The 14,215-nt window shown below is 39.5% G+C and overlaps 1 protein-coding gene across 6 annotated transcripts in view; it reads right to left on the reverse strand.

The window, feature by feature from the left end:
- Window positions 1–14,215, reverse strand: part of ADAMTSL1 (ADAMTS like 1) — a 1,091,970-nt gene that overhangs the window by 222,321 nt on the left and 855,434 nt on the right. For all 6 annotated transcript variants that reach the window (XM_072655697.1, XM_072655722.1, XM_072655679.1 and 3 more), the window contains one exon: window positions 10,685–10,842. In XM_072655697.1, the coding sequence (XP_072511798.1) occupies window positions 10,685–10,842 (158 nt within the window). The remainder of the gene's footprint in view (window positions 1–10,684; window positions 10,843–14,215) is intronic.

Consider the following 14,215-nt stretch of genomic DNA (forward strand, 5'->3'; position numbering starts at 1 on the left):
AACTCTAACAAGATGTTCCAAGTGGTTCCCTTCTATAAAAAAAATAACCACATTTGGCAGAACAAATTAATGTCTGTATAAAATTTCTCAGGGTGACTTTGACCCCTTTCTTTCTGCAGGCAGCTATCTTTTCTGAAAAGCTCCCTGGCCTTTTCACAGCTGTGGCTATGGGGTTGCTGGCCTGTATTTGGAGAATTAATTTAATGAAAAAAAAATAGAATTATTACAGAAATGTTTTCATCCAAGATGACTTGGCACTCCAGCTGCTAAAAGAGAGTATCTTAGAAGCAGAAAAGTATAGTAGGAAGAGTTTTGAAGTTAGCACTAGAGGACCTGAGTTTAATTCAAGAAATTTGATTCAATTCAATTCAACACACACTTCTTAGATACCTCCAATGTATAAGATGAGAGGCAGCTTGACATAACATAACCTGGTATCATTGAAACAAAATTTTGGCAACTATATTTCAATATATATGATTGCTTTTGCAGTCCTATTTTTTTTTTTAGTTTACGTATATAAACACATTATTCCCAGAAGGGGGCTGTAAGTTTCATCACATTGCCAAAAGGGTCCATGATACAAAAAGGCATAGGAATTCCTGGGTAATAGACTGAAGGATAGCCTTGAAGTTAGCAAGACTTGGTTTAATTCCTGTCTCTGAAGTCTACTAGCTGTGGGTTCTCATTCCTCTCCAGGGTACAATCAGGAATTTCTCTCCCATGCTCTAGTTCTTCATCTTTAAGCTTCCCTCCAGCCTTAAGAGGGCACCCATGTGGTAGAGTGGATGGAGTGCTGGGTCTGAAGCCAGGAAGATTTATCTTCCTGAAATCAAATCTGACACTTACTAGCTGTGTGATCCTGGGCAAATCAATTAATTGTTTGCCTCAGTTTCCTCATCTGTAACATGAAATGGAGAAGGAAACAGCAAACTACTCTAGGATCTTTGCCAATGAAACCCCAAATGGGATGATGAAGAGTTGGACCCATTGAAATGACTGAACAAGAGGTCTTGGAATTCAAACACTGGAAGTACCCTTTACCTCCTCAGCACCTCCCTCTGATTTGATGACTCCTCCCAGAAGCTCCATTTAAAGATATGCCATGTCTTATTCCTCTACAGGGTAGCCAGGACTCCCCTTCGTCAATTTTCAGCATTTTTTTATATGTTGTCTTTCCCCATAGAATGTTCCCTGAGAGCAGAGACTACCTTTCTTTTTACTTGTATGTGTATTCCCCGCACTAAGCACAGTGCCTGACACATAGTGGGCCTTGAAAATGCTTGTAGAATTTATTATATGGTTATGGACAAATCAATTAACCTCTAAGAGTCCCAGGCTACTCTTTAAGACGATAAGATATATAGGAGTTACTGATTTGCCTCAATGGAAGGGGCTCCCCATACCTATGAAATTATAAGTCCAGAATAAATAGCAACAGCAAAAATGAGACACAGTGCTAGTTTTCAGACCACTTACTGGCAAGTGTGACCTTCAGCAAATCAGTTATCTTAAGTGCTTCAGTTTCCTTAACTGTAAAATGAAGGGTTTGTCCTCTAAGGTTCCTTCTAGTGCTAAATCTATGCTCCTTAGGACCTAAGTCACCCACCTTATCAGCTTCAATTTCTTAATTTCTAAAATATGGACAATTATACTTGCCCTACTCACCTTTATACTAGAATGATCTTTGTACTGGAAATGAAAGAACTAAAATGGTTAACAAGGAATTGATATCTAGGAAAAGTAAAGTGATAGTAAGACAGTGCCTTATGTTCCTTGATGAATTCCAGTAACCCGGTCCAGTTGAACTCAGTTACAGAAAAAAAAAATGCATGTGATTGCTGAGCCACTGTTACTGAGAATTATAAGATCATGGAAAATGGGAAAGGAACCACAAGATTGGAGAAACATTTTCTTGATTTTCAAATAAGAGCAGAGAACAGTGCCTGCACATTAAAGGCCAATGAGCTAGATTTCAAATCCTGGGAAAATCCTAGGATAGACCATTAAAGAGACGGTTAGTGTACATTTAGAAAAGAAAGTGGTGATTACGTAGAGCCAGGATGGCTTCATCAAGAACAGGTTATGCCAGACTAATCTTATTTCCTGTTTATAATAGGGTTGCTGAACTGACAGATTAGGCAAATGATTTAGAAATGGTCTGTCTAAATTTTGGCAAGCTATTTAATAAAGTATCTCATACTATTCTTGAAGAATAGATGTAGACTAGACAAAAATAAATTTGGATGGATTTGGAACTGGTTTGAATGGGTAGATTAAAAAATAATAGCTGGTGGCTCCATATCAACTTGGCAGGAGCTCTCCACTCAAGTGCCCCATGGATTCATGTTGGACCCTATACTATCAATTTTTTTTTAATAAAAGAAAAGATGGTCATCAGATGTGCAGATGGCATAAAGACTGGAGGGACAGCTAATTCAGTGGATGATAGCCATGATCTAAAATGATCTTAACAGGCTGCAGCACTGGGTTTAATCTAATTAGATAAAATTCAAAAGAGATAAAGTCTTTTGCTTAGGTTAAAAAAATAAATATCATAATTATAGGATGGGAAAGCATGTTATACTGTAAGGTACTGCTCCTTTTATAAGTTTGGTTGCTGAGTGAGACAGAAAATGAACTTTTATATAAAGACAAAGAATGTAATCTACTTGGGAAGAAGGTAAATAATTATACTTTTCATATGTGGACAGTTTAATTGCTAAAAGAGGCAGAAAAAGAAGGGGTTTTTTGGTATGAAAAAATGATAAAATAGATGCAGAAGGAAGTTTTTCATATAATGTGAGAAGAGACGCAGTCTGGTAGGAGAACCGGATAGAAAACTACCCTTCAGGTAAATGGACGGGGTGAGAGGAAGTGGGGGATGAGTGGCAGGGGAATGGGGATCTGTTTTTGAGCAAAGAAATGACTGAGGCTAGAGGGCCTTGTGATCCCTTTCTTAGCTCATTGGCACTGTTTTTAGAGTTTGAGAAATTCAAACTCACAAAGCAATAATCCAATAATTTTTGAAGATTAAAGAATGTTAGTTTCATAACTGACTAGATTTCATAACTGTTAGATTTCATGATTTATATCTCATAAAAGTAAGATGAATTACTGACCTTCTGGAGTCTCTGATCTGAGCCTTAAGAAGTAACAGTAACAGCCACAGTGTGTGAGGACTGTTTCTGATGGACTTAGCCCTTCACAGCAATGCAAGGACCTAAAACATTCCCAAAGGACTGGAGGCAAAAGGCCATCCACATCCAGAGAAAGAACTATGGAATCGGAATGCAGAATGAAGCAGACTCCTTTCTCTTGTGTTGTGTTGTGTTTTGTTTTGTTTTTTCTTTATGGTTTCTCCCATTCATTTTAATTCTTCTATGTAACATGACTAATGGGAAAACATGTTTAATAAGAATGTATGTGTGGAACCCATATAAGATGGCAAGCCATCTTGGGGATGGAGGGGAGAGGGAGGGCAAGAAATTTAAGACTTATGGAAGTGATTGTTGAAAACTGAAAACAAATAAATTAATTAAATTAAAAAAAATAGTGAAGAACCCAGCAAGAGAATAGGTGAGCACTTTGAAGAAGAGTTAGGAATAGTCCCTCACAGAGAACCAATCTGAAGAATTTCTCTATGAGCTGTCTTGCTGAAAAGATGCTGAAAATTGACTGGATGGTGCTGAATTGTGCTGGCTTTAGAACCGGCTGGGCTTGTTTAGATTGTTAAAAGAGCCATCCTGAGGAGCTCTGATGTTCTTTCCCTTAAACTGTGCTTCCCTCTCACCTCCAAAGTCCTGGGGATCCTCCCCTTGACCTTCCCAGTTTTCTTACATTTTATACTCCCCACGCCTTGAACTCCTCCCCTCCCCCTGTATTCTAAATCCTGTGACACTGGCTATTTCTCAAACAAGACAATCCATCACTTATCTCTGGGTATTTTCACTGGCTGTCTCCCCATGTCTGTCTCCTGACTTCCTCCAAGTCTCAACTAAAATGATGCCTTTTACAGGAAGCCTTTCCTATCCCCTCTTAATCCTAGTGCCTCTACTCTGTTGATTATTTACAATTTCTTGTTTGTACATGGTTGTTTGTATGTTGTCTCCCCTTTTAGACAGAGATCCCTGAAAACAGGGACCGTCTTTTGCTTTTCTTTTAATTCTCAACTCTTACCACTGTACCTGGCACATGGGAGGTACTTAAACGTTTCCTGACCAACTGACCGTTTCTCTCTACATTATACCTGTATAATATTTTCCCTGTGACCTTTTAATGGTTGGTTGTTGTCCTTCGCCTTCCAAGAGGATCACAATGACATCACCATCGTAAAGTGAAATTTCAGTGTGTCTGACTGTGGCTGATCAGACCAGTATAACCTCGGAAGGCTCTGACACACGTTGGGCACAGATAGTCCGTATTAATATTTGGGGTGAATATTGCAAATTCGTACATCCTGCATTTATTTTGTGCCGTCTCAATTCTGCTTTGCTCAAAGAGCACAGTACCTTTTCTGATGTGGGCACACCATGCTGAGAGGTCCTGTGCCAGTGTCTCCCATGTTGCACAGTTAAATCCAAAGTTCTTGAAAGAGACCTTGAGAGTGTCCTTGTATCATTTCTTCTGGCTACCATGTGATCGCCTGCCTCATGCAAGTTCTCCATAAAATAGTTTTTTTGGCTAGCGTACATTTGGCATTCTAACAATGTGGCCAGCCCATCAGAGTTGCACTCTCTGAAGCATAGTTTGAATACTTGGCAGTTCAGCTCGAGCAAGGACTTCAGTGTCTGCTTTTAACGGTAATTGTGAGTTAAAAGGACTTGTCTCTTGTTTCATTAGCTGGAGAGTAGATTTACTAAGGAGAGTAGTGAGGACCCTAAAGGGAGCCACTAGCAGATTTCCACAGGGCAGATTCTTCCTTGGGGCTCATAAGGCATCAGACAGAGAACAGATTTTATTTATATAGTGAAGGACATAGAGGAGCCCACAGAAAGGGAAGAGGCATTTCCCTCTTTTGGTTAAGCCGCCTCTCTCCTAGCCCTCATCCCAGAGATCTTTAGAGCTCTCATGACTCCCAGCAGGCTCCAGCAAAGGGGAAGGTCAAACAAGGTTTGCATCTCCCTGTTGCTCACTATCATATATCTGCTCCTGACAGGTGCCCATTACTCCCCTGCCATGATTCTCTGTTCCTGACACACATCGTGGTTCCTTTTCCTCCTCAGAGGAGCAACTCCAACCCTGTCCTCTTACTTAAGCATTGTATTTTCTCTGGCAGCTTCCACAGCGTTCTGTATACAGTCAAATGTATGTTATATTATAGCATTAGCTTTAGAATCCATGCAGTCCTTTCTTTATTCAAGCATTTATTGGACCAGCAGCTGGTGCTTTAATTATTTCTCAAACTTTTTTTTCCTGAGTCTAGTCTGGCTTTTACCTCAACAAATCCCAAATAGGTCCTTCCCTGATTGAGCATAAAGTATCTTTTTTATGTTGGAAATTGGTAAAAACAATATCAATTTTATGTGAATACTGAGTTGAGTTTCAAAACCCCTCACTATAAGGAGAATCTTAGGAACTTGGAACATCTTTCTTGACAGAAACATTGTAAAATGGAGTTATAAATTCTCCTTGTTTGAGAATCTGGAATGGAAAAAAAATTATTAAGTGCCAGTTACTGTGCAAAGAATTTGGCAAATATTTTCTTCCTTGATCATCACAACACACCTGAGAAGTACTTTTATCTCCATTTTACAACTGAGGAAACTGAGGCAGATCAAGGTCAAGTTTCTAGTCTGGAGTAACACAACTAGTAAGTGTGTGATGTTTTTTTCCACACTGATGTTCTTTTTCTTAAAGTGTGGTTCCTTCTCACCTCCAAAGTGCTTCATAACCTGGTCCTCCCCTTGACCTTTCCAGTCTTCTTATATTTTATACTCCCTTGCTCCTTGGACTACTTCCCTCCCCCTATATTTGCATGTGTTGCTTCATGTGAACCTTACAAATCTGTCTTACTCCAGGCCCAACTCTCTATCCACTGCACCTACTAGCTGCTTCTGAGAATCATGGAGATACAGATAAAAAGCTAAACCTGCTATTTCATGGGTAAAAAAAATTTCACTAACAATGGAGATCAGCACCTTCTAGACTTAAGAGAGTTGTCTAGAGTATTGAGAGGTTAAGGGACTTACCTAGGGTCATACACTTAATATATATGTCAGAAGCAAGACGTGAATCCTAGTCTTAACTGGCTCTGAGGTTACTCTGCCCCTCTTGTACATCTGTACAATACATATAATTGGGATTGAGTAATGGCAACTATTTACTTTTCTTTGACTAAAAAAAGGTCTTTAATCAATGGTGCTTTAGTGAGCAGTGGATCGGCTCTACTAAAATAGTGTCTTTTTCAATAAGCAGTAACTATATTTGGCCCTCAAAGCATTTCAGAGTGACTTTCATTCAAATCATAATTTTCATTCAAACAGACCTGCTGCCATGTGCATTTGGAGGTGAACTAGTAAGGAGTAAACCCCCCACCCCCCAATCCCCAATACTTTGCTACTTGAAGCATTGACATAACTTACGTGGACTATTTTGTTGGCTGGGGAAATACTTCCCCAGGAAACAAGATGAGGATCCAGCACAATTTTAAAGATGTCCAGAAAGGCCAGTTTCAGCCTTGCATGATAAATATTTGTGATGAGGAACTATCATTATTATGAGAGATCATATGGGTAGTGGAAGGAGCAGTAGATTTGGAGTGAGAAGGCCTGAGTTTGAGTTTGGCAACCATTCCTTATTAGCTCTCTGACCAATTACTTCATCCCTCTGGGGTGTGCAATCATACTTTGCACGGCCTCTCTTGGAGGTTTACTGAGAGGAAAGGCCTTTGGAAGTTAGAAAGGACCAAACGGGCAGCTAGGTGGCCCAGTAGGTAGAGTGCTAGGTCTGGAGTCAGGAAGACCTGAGTGCAAATCCAGCCTTAGACAGTGGTGTGACCCTGTTTGCCTCCACTTCCTCATCTGCAAAATAAGCTGGAGAAGGAAATGGCAAACTAGTCCAGTATCTTTGCCAAGAAAACAAACAACTCCCCCCTCCCCCCCAATGAGATCATGAAGAGTTGGACATGACTGGAATGACTAAACAAGACGAAACAAAAGCACTTTATGGGAGTGAACCATTATTATACATAGGGTATGGGTTTTTTTCTTTCTAAAAAAAACTTTGGAAAATATAATTGCAGGGTCAAGATGGAAATATTGAAAAGTGGGTAGAGTAACATGTCTATAGCATATATAGGAAGGAAGACATGGTTTTACAAAGGAAAATTATTGCAATACTTAAGAAATACCATATAGTACTATGAATGGAACAGGGTATTCAACTATAAGGCTTTTTTTAAAAAGAGATTTAAATGGATTTTAATAGTGAAACAGTAATCTGACATTTCAACAATTTTCTGGACAAGATTATAGAGAAAAAGCAATTTTATTAAATATAGTTTAATGAAGGACTTTTAAAAAAAGAATAATATTTGGCTCATTTTTGGAACTGGTGAAACAAGTTCATGAAATAAACACCTTAAAAATAAAAAATTTTGCTTTTGTCTTAGAATAATTTTAGATTTTCCATTGTTTTCTAATGAAATCTTTCTTCATTTCCCTTTGTTTCCTGAAGCTTGGAAGTTATAATGGAGAATCTTAAAAATAATAGCTTGCTTTATGCTCTAAATGTAATACTTAAAATATGTCAGCTTTTCTGAAATAAGTCACAATTTCAGTGTGGCAGGCTGAATCTGCAGTCAGGAAGACCTGAATTCAAATGTGGCCTCAGACTCTTACTAGCTGTGTGACGTTGGGCAATCATTTAACCTTTTTCAGTCTTAGTTTCTAAAATGGGGATAAATCATAGTGCCTACCTTACAGGGTTGTTATGAGGTTTACACATGCAAAGCAGTTTGTAAACTTTGAAGCACTATCTAAGTGCTAGTTATTTTAATTCCTTGGAAAGGTTTTAAACATCAGTCTTTACATTTAGATGAAAAAATGTATCTATGTCTTGAGAAGCAAAATGGGAGTGAGAAACCTTGTTTTTAGTTCTAGCTGTACAAACTTGGACAAGTCACTATCTGCCTCAGTTTCCATATCTGCAAATCAGTGTGTGAATAGTGCCCTGCTTACCTCACAGGTATTTTGTAGGAGGAGAAAGATTAAATTAAATATATTTAAGAAGGCTAATTACTACCTTTAGTCACTTGTTTTCTTTCTGCCTTCACTAATCAAAAACATCATGTTCTCCTAAGTTGAACCAATAGAGTGTATTCCTTGGTAGGTTCTACCAAGATGGAAGGGCTTTAAGTGTGCTCCCCATGATTGATTTTGTCATTCAAGGAACTAAGTCAAGCTAAGTCAAGAAGGATTTGGCTATAAGGTGAGGAATTTTTTCATTCACAACTGCTAATGAAGACCAATTAGTAAAACTTGGAGGGGTTTATATCTGAGTTGGGAGACAGTATATCAGTGAAATGATGGACATTTTGATGTACGGAAATATTTCAGTTTGTTAAGCACCTTGGGAAGTGTAGTGATTCTTTCAAGATAGATCCCCAAGAAAATTTGACTCTGTGTGTATATGTATGTTTATGTCTCTCTATCTCATGACTGTCTGTCTGTCTGTCTGTCTGTCTATATCTATCTATCTATCTATCTATCTATCTATCTATCTATCTATCTATCTATCTATCTAATCTATCTAACAATATATTTATCTATCTATGAAAGACAGCCTGGAATAGTAGATTGAGGGTTGGCAGATGAGATCACATGAGTTCAAATCTGGCTTCTGACATACACTAGGGGTGCCACTATGGACTCATCCCTTAATGTCTCATACCTTCTGGTACCTTTCTAAGACTATAAATTACAGAAGAGTTATTGATCTGCATTGGAGGAAAGAGTTATTCTAGAAGGCATTCCCTATATCCATGGAATAATAGGTTCAAATATACATATACACATATACACCACACTTGGAGTCTATTCTATAGCACTCAGGGGCTTGAATAAGTAAACATACTGCTAACATTTTAAACTCTGTATGCTATTAATCAACTGTGTAGCTGAATCTGAGGTGGGTATGATTATATATCTGTTCTCTGAGATCCAGAATTGAAATAACGTAGTATCTCCTTGACTAGCGAGAGCATTGGGAATGTCAGGAGTTATCTCTGATGGTTTGTACCGGGACTTTCATGTGGCTGGAATCTGGGCTGGATTAAAGAAAGCTATCATGCTGAGTGAGATGGAGGACAGTCTTCTGGAACACCTCTTCAATTCAACCTCATTGCCTATCACATTTTCCTATGAACTATTCCTACTTCCAGCTGCCATAGGGTCACCAAGCATTAGTTTAAATCAAATGTCCTCTGGCTACAGGTCTCATGATGAAAAATTTATGGAGTCCTGGACACATTACAAGTTTTACAGCTTTACAGCTGAAATCCTTCAGGTTCTTCTGACCTGCTGAAGGGGAAAAAATGTTTTATTTTATTGTGATTCCCAAATGTTCTTTTGGTGTGCACTTTTTTCCTATAGAATGTGTATGTTGTTTCCAGCAATGTGTTTTATATTACCATGAAGAATAGGGATGCTCTGACGGGAGGAAACAACTGAGTCTTGTTGCCAACACAATAGAAAACAGAACTTGCCAGTGGGACCATGCTGATTTGACCAATGTCTTTGTATCATCAGTTGGTTTCTAAGCTTTGTTGTAGACAGACATCCTCCATGATCCAGTCACAGCGAGCACACAAGTGACCTAACTTGCTTGTAAAGTCCTTCCCCTCTGCTCCCCACAATTAAAGATGTGTTGGCTTTTGGAACTCTAAACCCTTCATCATGCTCAGCTTTTCCCAAAGAATGAATGCAAGAGTTTCCCAAAGACCTTAAACATGTCAGATGTTTATTTCTCAATTGTGAAGTTGCCATAAAGTGCAGGATGTAGTTTGCTCAACACCCTAGAATTAAATATTTCCTGGAAGAGGAGATTTTCCAAGACTTCCATATGTTCGTGCCTGCTGGTCTCTGTGAGTAGAATGCATGGATAGACTCATAGTATATTAAAGCTGAAAGGGACTTAGTTATATCTAGTCCAACTCCCTAATTATTATAGGTAAAGAAACTGAGGCCCAGGAAGGGGAAATGATTTGTCCATGGTTGCATTGCCAATAAATGGCAGAGGAAGATTCATGTCAATGCTGTGTGATCTCAAGTCAAACGTTCTTTTATCCACGTTATCTTACTCCTTTCACATCTCAGCCTTTTGAAGTCAAAGCCTAGTTCAGGTGGCATATGTTCCATAAGGCAGAAAATCAGCTACCTTCTCTATGTTTCTATAATTCTTTGTTGGGACCCCTACTCTGCCCTCGCTGCATTTTAATTTTCATGATATTTATTTGCGTAGCTGCTTATTATAATGGAAGCTCTGTGAGGGCAGGAATGAATTCTTTTTCATCTTTCCCAGTTGTGAGCACAATATTTTGCACAGTGTGGGGGTCTTTAAAAAATTTTGTTTTGAATTGGATTGAATTTCATGGCCTTGGGAGAGACTTTTAACTGAGGTGACCATACATTGGCTCATTTCCTAGTTTTGGTTTTAAATCTAGATTATGATGGTTGTTTCTCACCTTGACAATAAAATCTGCTGTGAGGGGTCCGGCCATTCTCAATATCTCCTTGTCTGGAAACTTCTGGAAGTCAACACTGGAATTATCCACAAGAAAGGTACCCGTAGTGCTAAGGCTGTTTTCACCTTTTGTACCTTGTAGAGTCTTAGTTTCCAGATCTACATAAAGAAACAAAGGAAGAGGAGAGGTCCATATTTTCCAAACCAGCAAGGACACACAGAAGCCTATATCACTTTCCCATCTCCCTCAGCTTCCTCTCCCTTCTGACTGAAGGACTGGAGGGTGGAGCACTAGATTCCACTCAAAGCCTTCCTTCGTAGAGGGCAAGATCTGGACTTCCAGGCTGCTTTCCATCTGAACCTCTACTTGGTTTCTACTCCATGGAACAAAATGTCCCAAGATGACCCCACCCTGGGTACCCTGTTTTCTCTTTCACTCCTTTCCAGATTCTTTTTGTGTATTATCTTTCTCAATTATATTGTATGCTCCCTGAAGGGAAGGACTGTTTTTCTTATTTTTATCCCCAGCATTTAGTACAGTGCCAGGCACACAGTAGGTGCTTTTAATGCATGTTTATTGAGTTCAATATCAGTCAGTCCCACAGGCTAAAACCAAAAGCAGAGGAACAAGGTCCTCAAATGACTGATAAGAAGGAATTTTATCTTATTTTTAACTGTGAAGAATATAAAGCCAATTGTGGGGAGCGAGAGAGGCTTAAATTTCACATGACTATAAATTCTTTTAATCCCCAGTGCCACAAGCAGAATGCTACACATCCTTGCTTAATATATATTTGTTGAGTTGGAACAAACATGATCAAATGGACTTAAAAATCCTCAGCCCAACATTCAAGGCTCCCAAAAGGCTGCTTCTCCCATACCTGTTGAACTTCATTTCTGTTGACCTTCCAAATCCATCCCCTTCTCCTCTAACCACACCAGTTTCCTCCTGGCTCTTATCCCTGTCTCAGTCCCTTTCTCCATGCCTTTCAGGTATTCCCTTGACCTGGAATGACCTCTGACCTACCAATTCATGTCTCCTCATTATCTTAATTATAATCCACAACTAACTGGCCGTACACAGACCACTTCTTTGCTTGCATCTAATACACAGTTTCTAGATGGTGCCATGGTACACAGAGTGCTGGACCTGGATTCAGGAAGACTCCTGTTCTTGAGTTCAGATACTTTCAAGTTGTGTGACCCTGAACAAGTCACTTAATTCTGTTTGCTCCAGATTCCTCAACTGTAAAATGAGTTGGAGGAGGAAATGCAAACCGCTATAGTATCTTTGCCAAGAGAGTCAGACATGGTGGAAGAAATCCCTGAACAAAAAATACAGTTTGCCGGTCCACTTTTTCTAGTAATTAGTCATATTATTTAGATGCATAATGTTTGTATGTCTTTTCTCCCCACATAAGCTGCGAGATCCTTAGGGGCAGGACCATTTACAGTTGTCTCATTACCATCACAGTTTGAGATTCACTGTCTTAAGCTTTTACTTGATAGTATAGTAATAACTGGGCCTGTCCTATTAACTCTAGAACAGGGAGGGCCTATATCTGATTCATCCTTGCATTTCTTTTCTTTTTGGGGAATGGAAGGGACCAGACCTATGATTTAATTGGGTAGGAAGATCCCAGGGAAAAAAAAGATGGGAGGAAAAGGAGGCATAGGACAGGCATTTAAAAAAATTGCCTATCATGTGCCAGGCACTCGGCTAAGTGCTTTACAAATATAACAGTTGATAGTTAGGAACTCCTTCTGCCAATGTCAATCAGCATCTGCTATGTGACTTTTGATCTTACAACTGCCAGGAACACTGGGAAGTTAAATGAGTCCAGGGTCACCCAGCTAGTTTGTTTCCGATGAGGGGCTTGAATGCAGGTTTTATGATTCAAGACACAATGTCCTCACTATTTCATCCTTGTACTTCAATTTAATTCTACAAACATTTGTTAAGTGTTTGCTTTTTGCTAGGTACTAGTACGGAGAAGAGAACATGAAAACAGTCCATGTCCTGCCTAGTTTCCATGGGGAAAACAGCCTGTATACAATTCGACATATAAAAATAAATACAAAGTAAGCCTGGAGTAAATGTAATTGGGGGGGGGGGGAAGCACTAATAACTGAGGGGATAAGAAGAATTTCCATGTAGGAGGGGGCAGCTGAGGTGATTCTTGAGAGGAGTGAGGGACCTCAAGGGACACAGAGGAAGAGGGAAAGAATTTCGGTCATAGAGAGAACAGTGTGTGCAAAGGCTGGCCCTGGGTCAGGAGATGGAAAGTTCTGCATAGGAAACAGCAGCCAATTTGGCTGGAGCATGGGGGTGTCATAGAAAATAAATCTATAAAGATGGGTTGGAGCCACATTGTAAAGGGATTTGTATTTTATCCTGGAGGCAAGAAAAAACACCTTTACCTCCTGTACGACCTCCAAACAAACATAAAGACGTAGGCAAATGTTTGTTGCATGAATTATTTTTTTTTTACTGCCCATGCCACTGATTTCAGTGAGGTGCACACAGAAGGTGTATTAAGACACACATGTTGGATAAAGGAATGCAATAAGTCAGACATATGGAAAAATTTCCTGATTATTGTAATTTGGTATTCAGTGAGTTTGAATGGCGTTCATTCCCCACTGGCCAGGAAGTGTGTTGATAAACAAAGTATAGTAGACCTGAGAGTCAGGAGATACCCATGTTCAAATCTGCTACTTAATAATATTTAACATTTATGGGGCACCCCCTATGTATGCACCAGGTATTGTGCTAAATGCTTTATAAATACTATCTCATTTGATTCTCACAAGTCTGAGAGATAGGTACTTTAATTATTCAGATTTTTCAGATGAGGGAGGCAAAGAGGTTAAGTGACTTGCCCAGGGTCACACGGTTTGCAAGTATCTGAAGCTCCACTTGAATTCAGGTGTTCCTGACTCCAGGCACAGTGCATAACTATTGTGCCACCTTGGGCAAGTTGTCCCATCGGTTTTTCTGAGGCTAAGTTGCCTCATCTGTAAAAGTGACGCTGGTTATTAGTGCCTAAGAGTAGGTAACCAGTACTTGCCTACTTTGTGAGGAATAAAACAATTTATTAAGCACTTGCTATGTGTCTATGCTAAGGGTTAACAGATACAACTAGAGAACGTTGTATAAATCTGCATTATTATATGAAAGTATTCTAGATGGAACCTGGAACCAAGGATCTACTCTGAGCAGGTGAAAAATCTTGGTAGCTAAGTGTGTGTCTAATGGTTCTTCCAAAATTAACTCTGTGTGCCCTTCTCCAGGGCAGGCAAGTGCTAGGTGACTCACTGCCCTGTGGAAATGCCACCATATCACACCATAGAGGTAAGAGTCAGCTTCAGTGTAGTGAGTACCCTCTGCCTTCACAGAAAAATATAACTTAGTAGAAGAGAGCCCGACTGCAAAAACCTTGTATTGCTCTAGACTGGGGATGGGGAACCTGCGGCCTCAAGGTCACACCTCTAGGTTCTCAAGGGCAGCCCTTTGACTGCACCCAAACTT

This window comes from Notamacropus eugenii, chromosome 1 (assembly GCF_028372415.1).
Source record: "Notamacropus eugenii isolate mMacEug1 chromosome 1, mMacEug1.pri_v2, whole genome shotgun sequence".
Classification (NCBI taxonomy): domain Eukaryota; kingdom Metazoa; phylum Chordata; class Mammalia; order Diprotodontia; family Macropodidae; genus Notamacropus; species Notamacropus eugenii.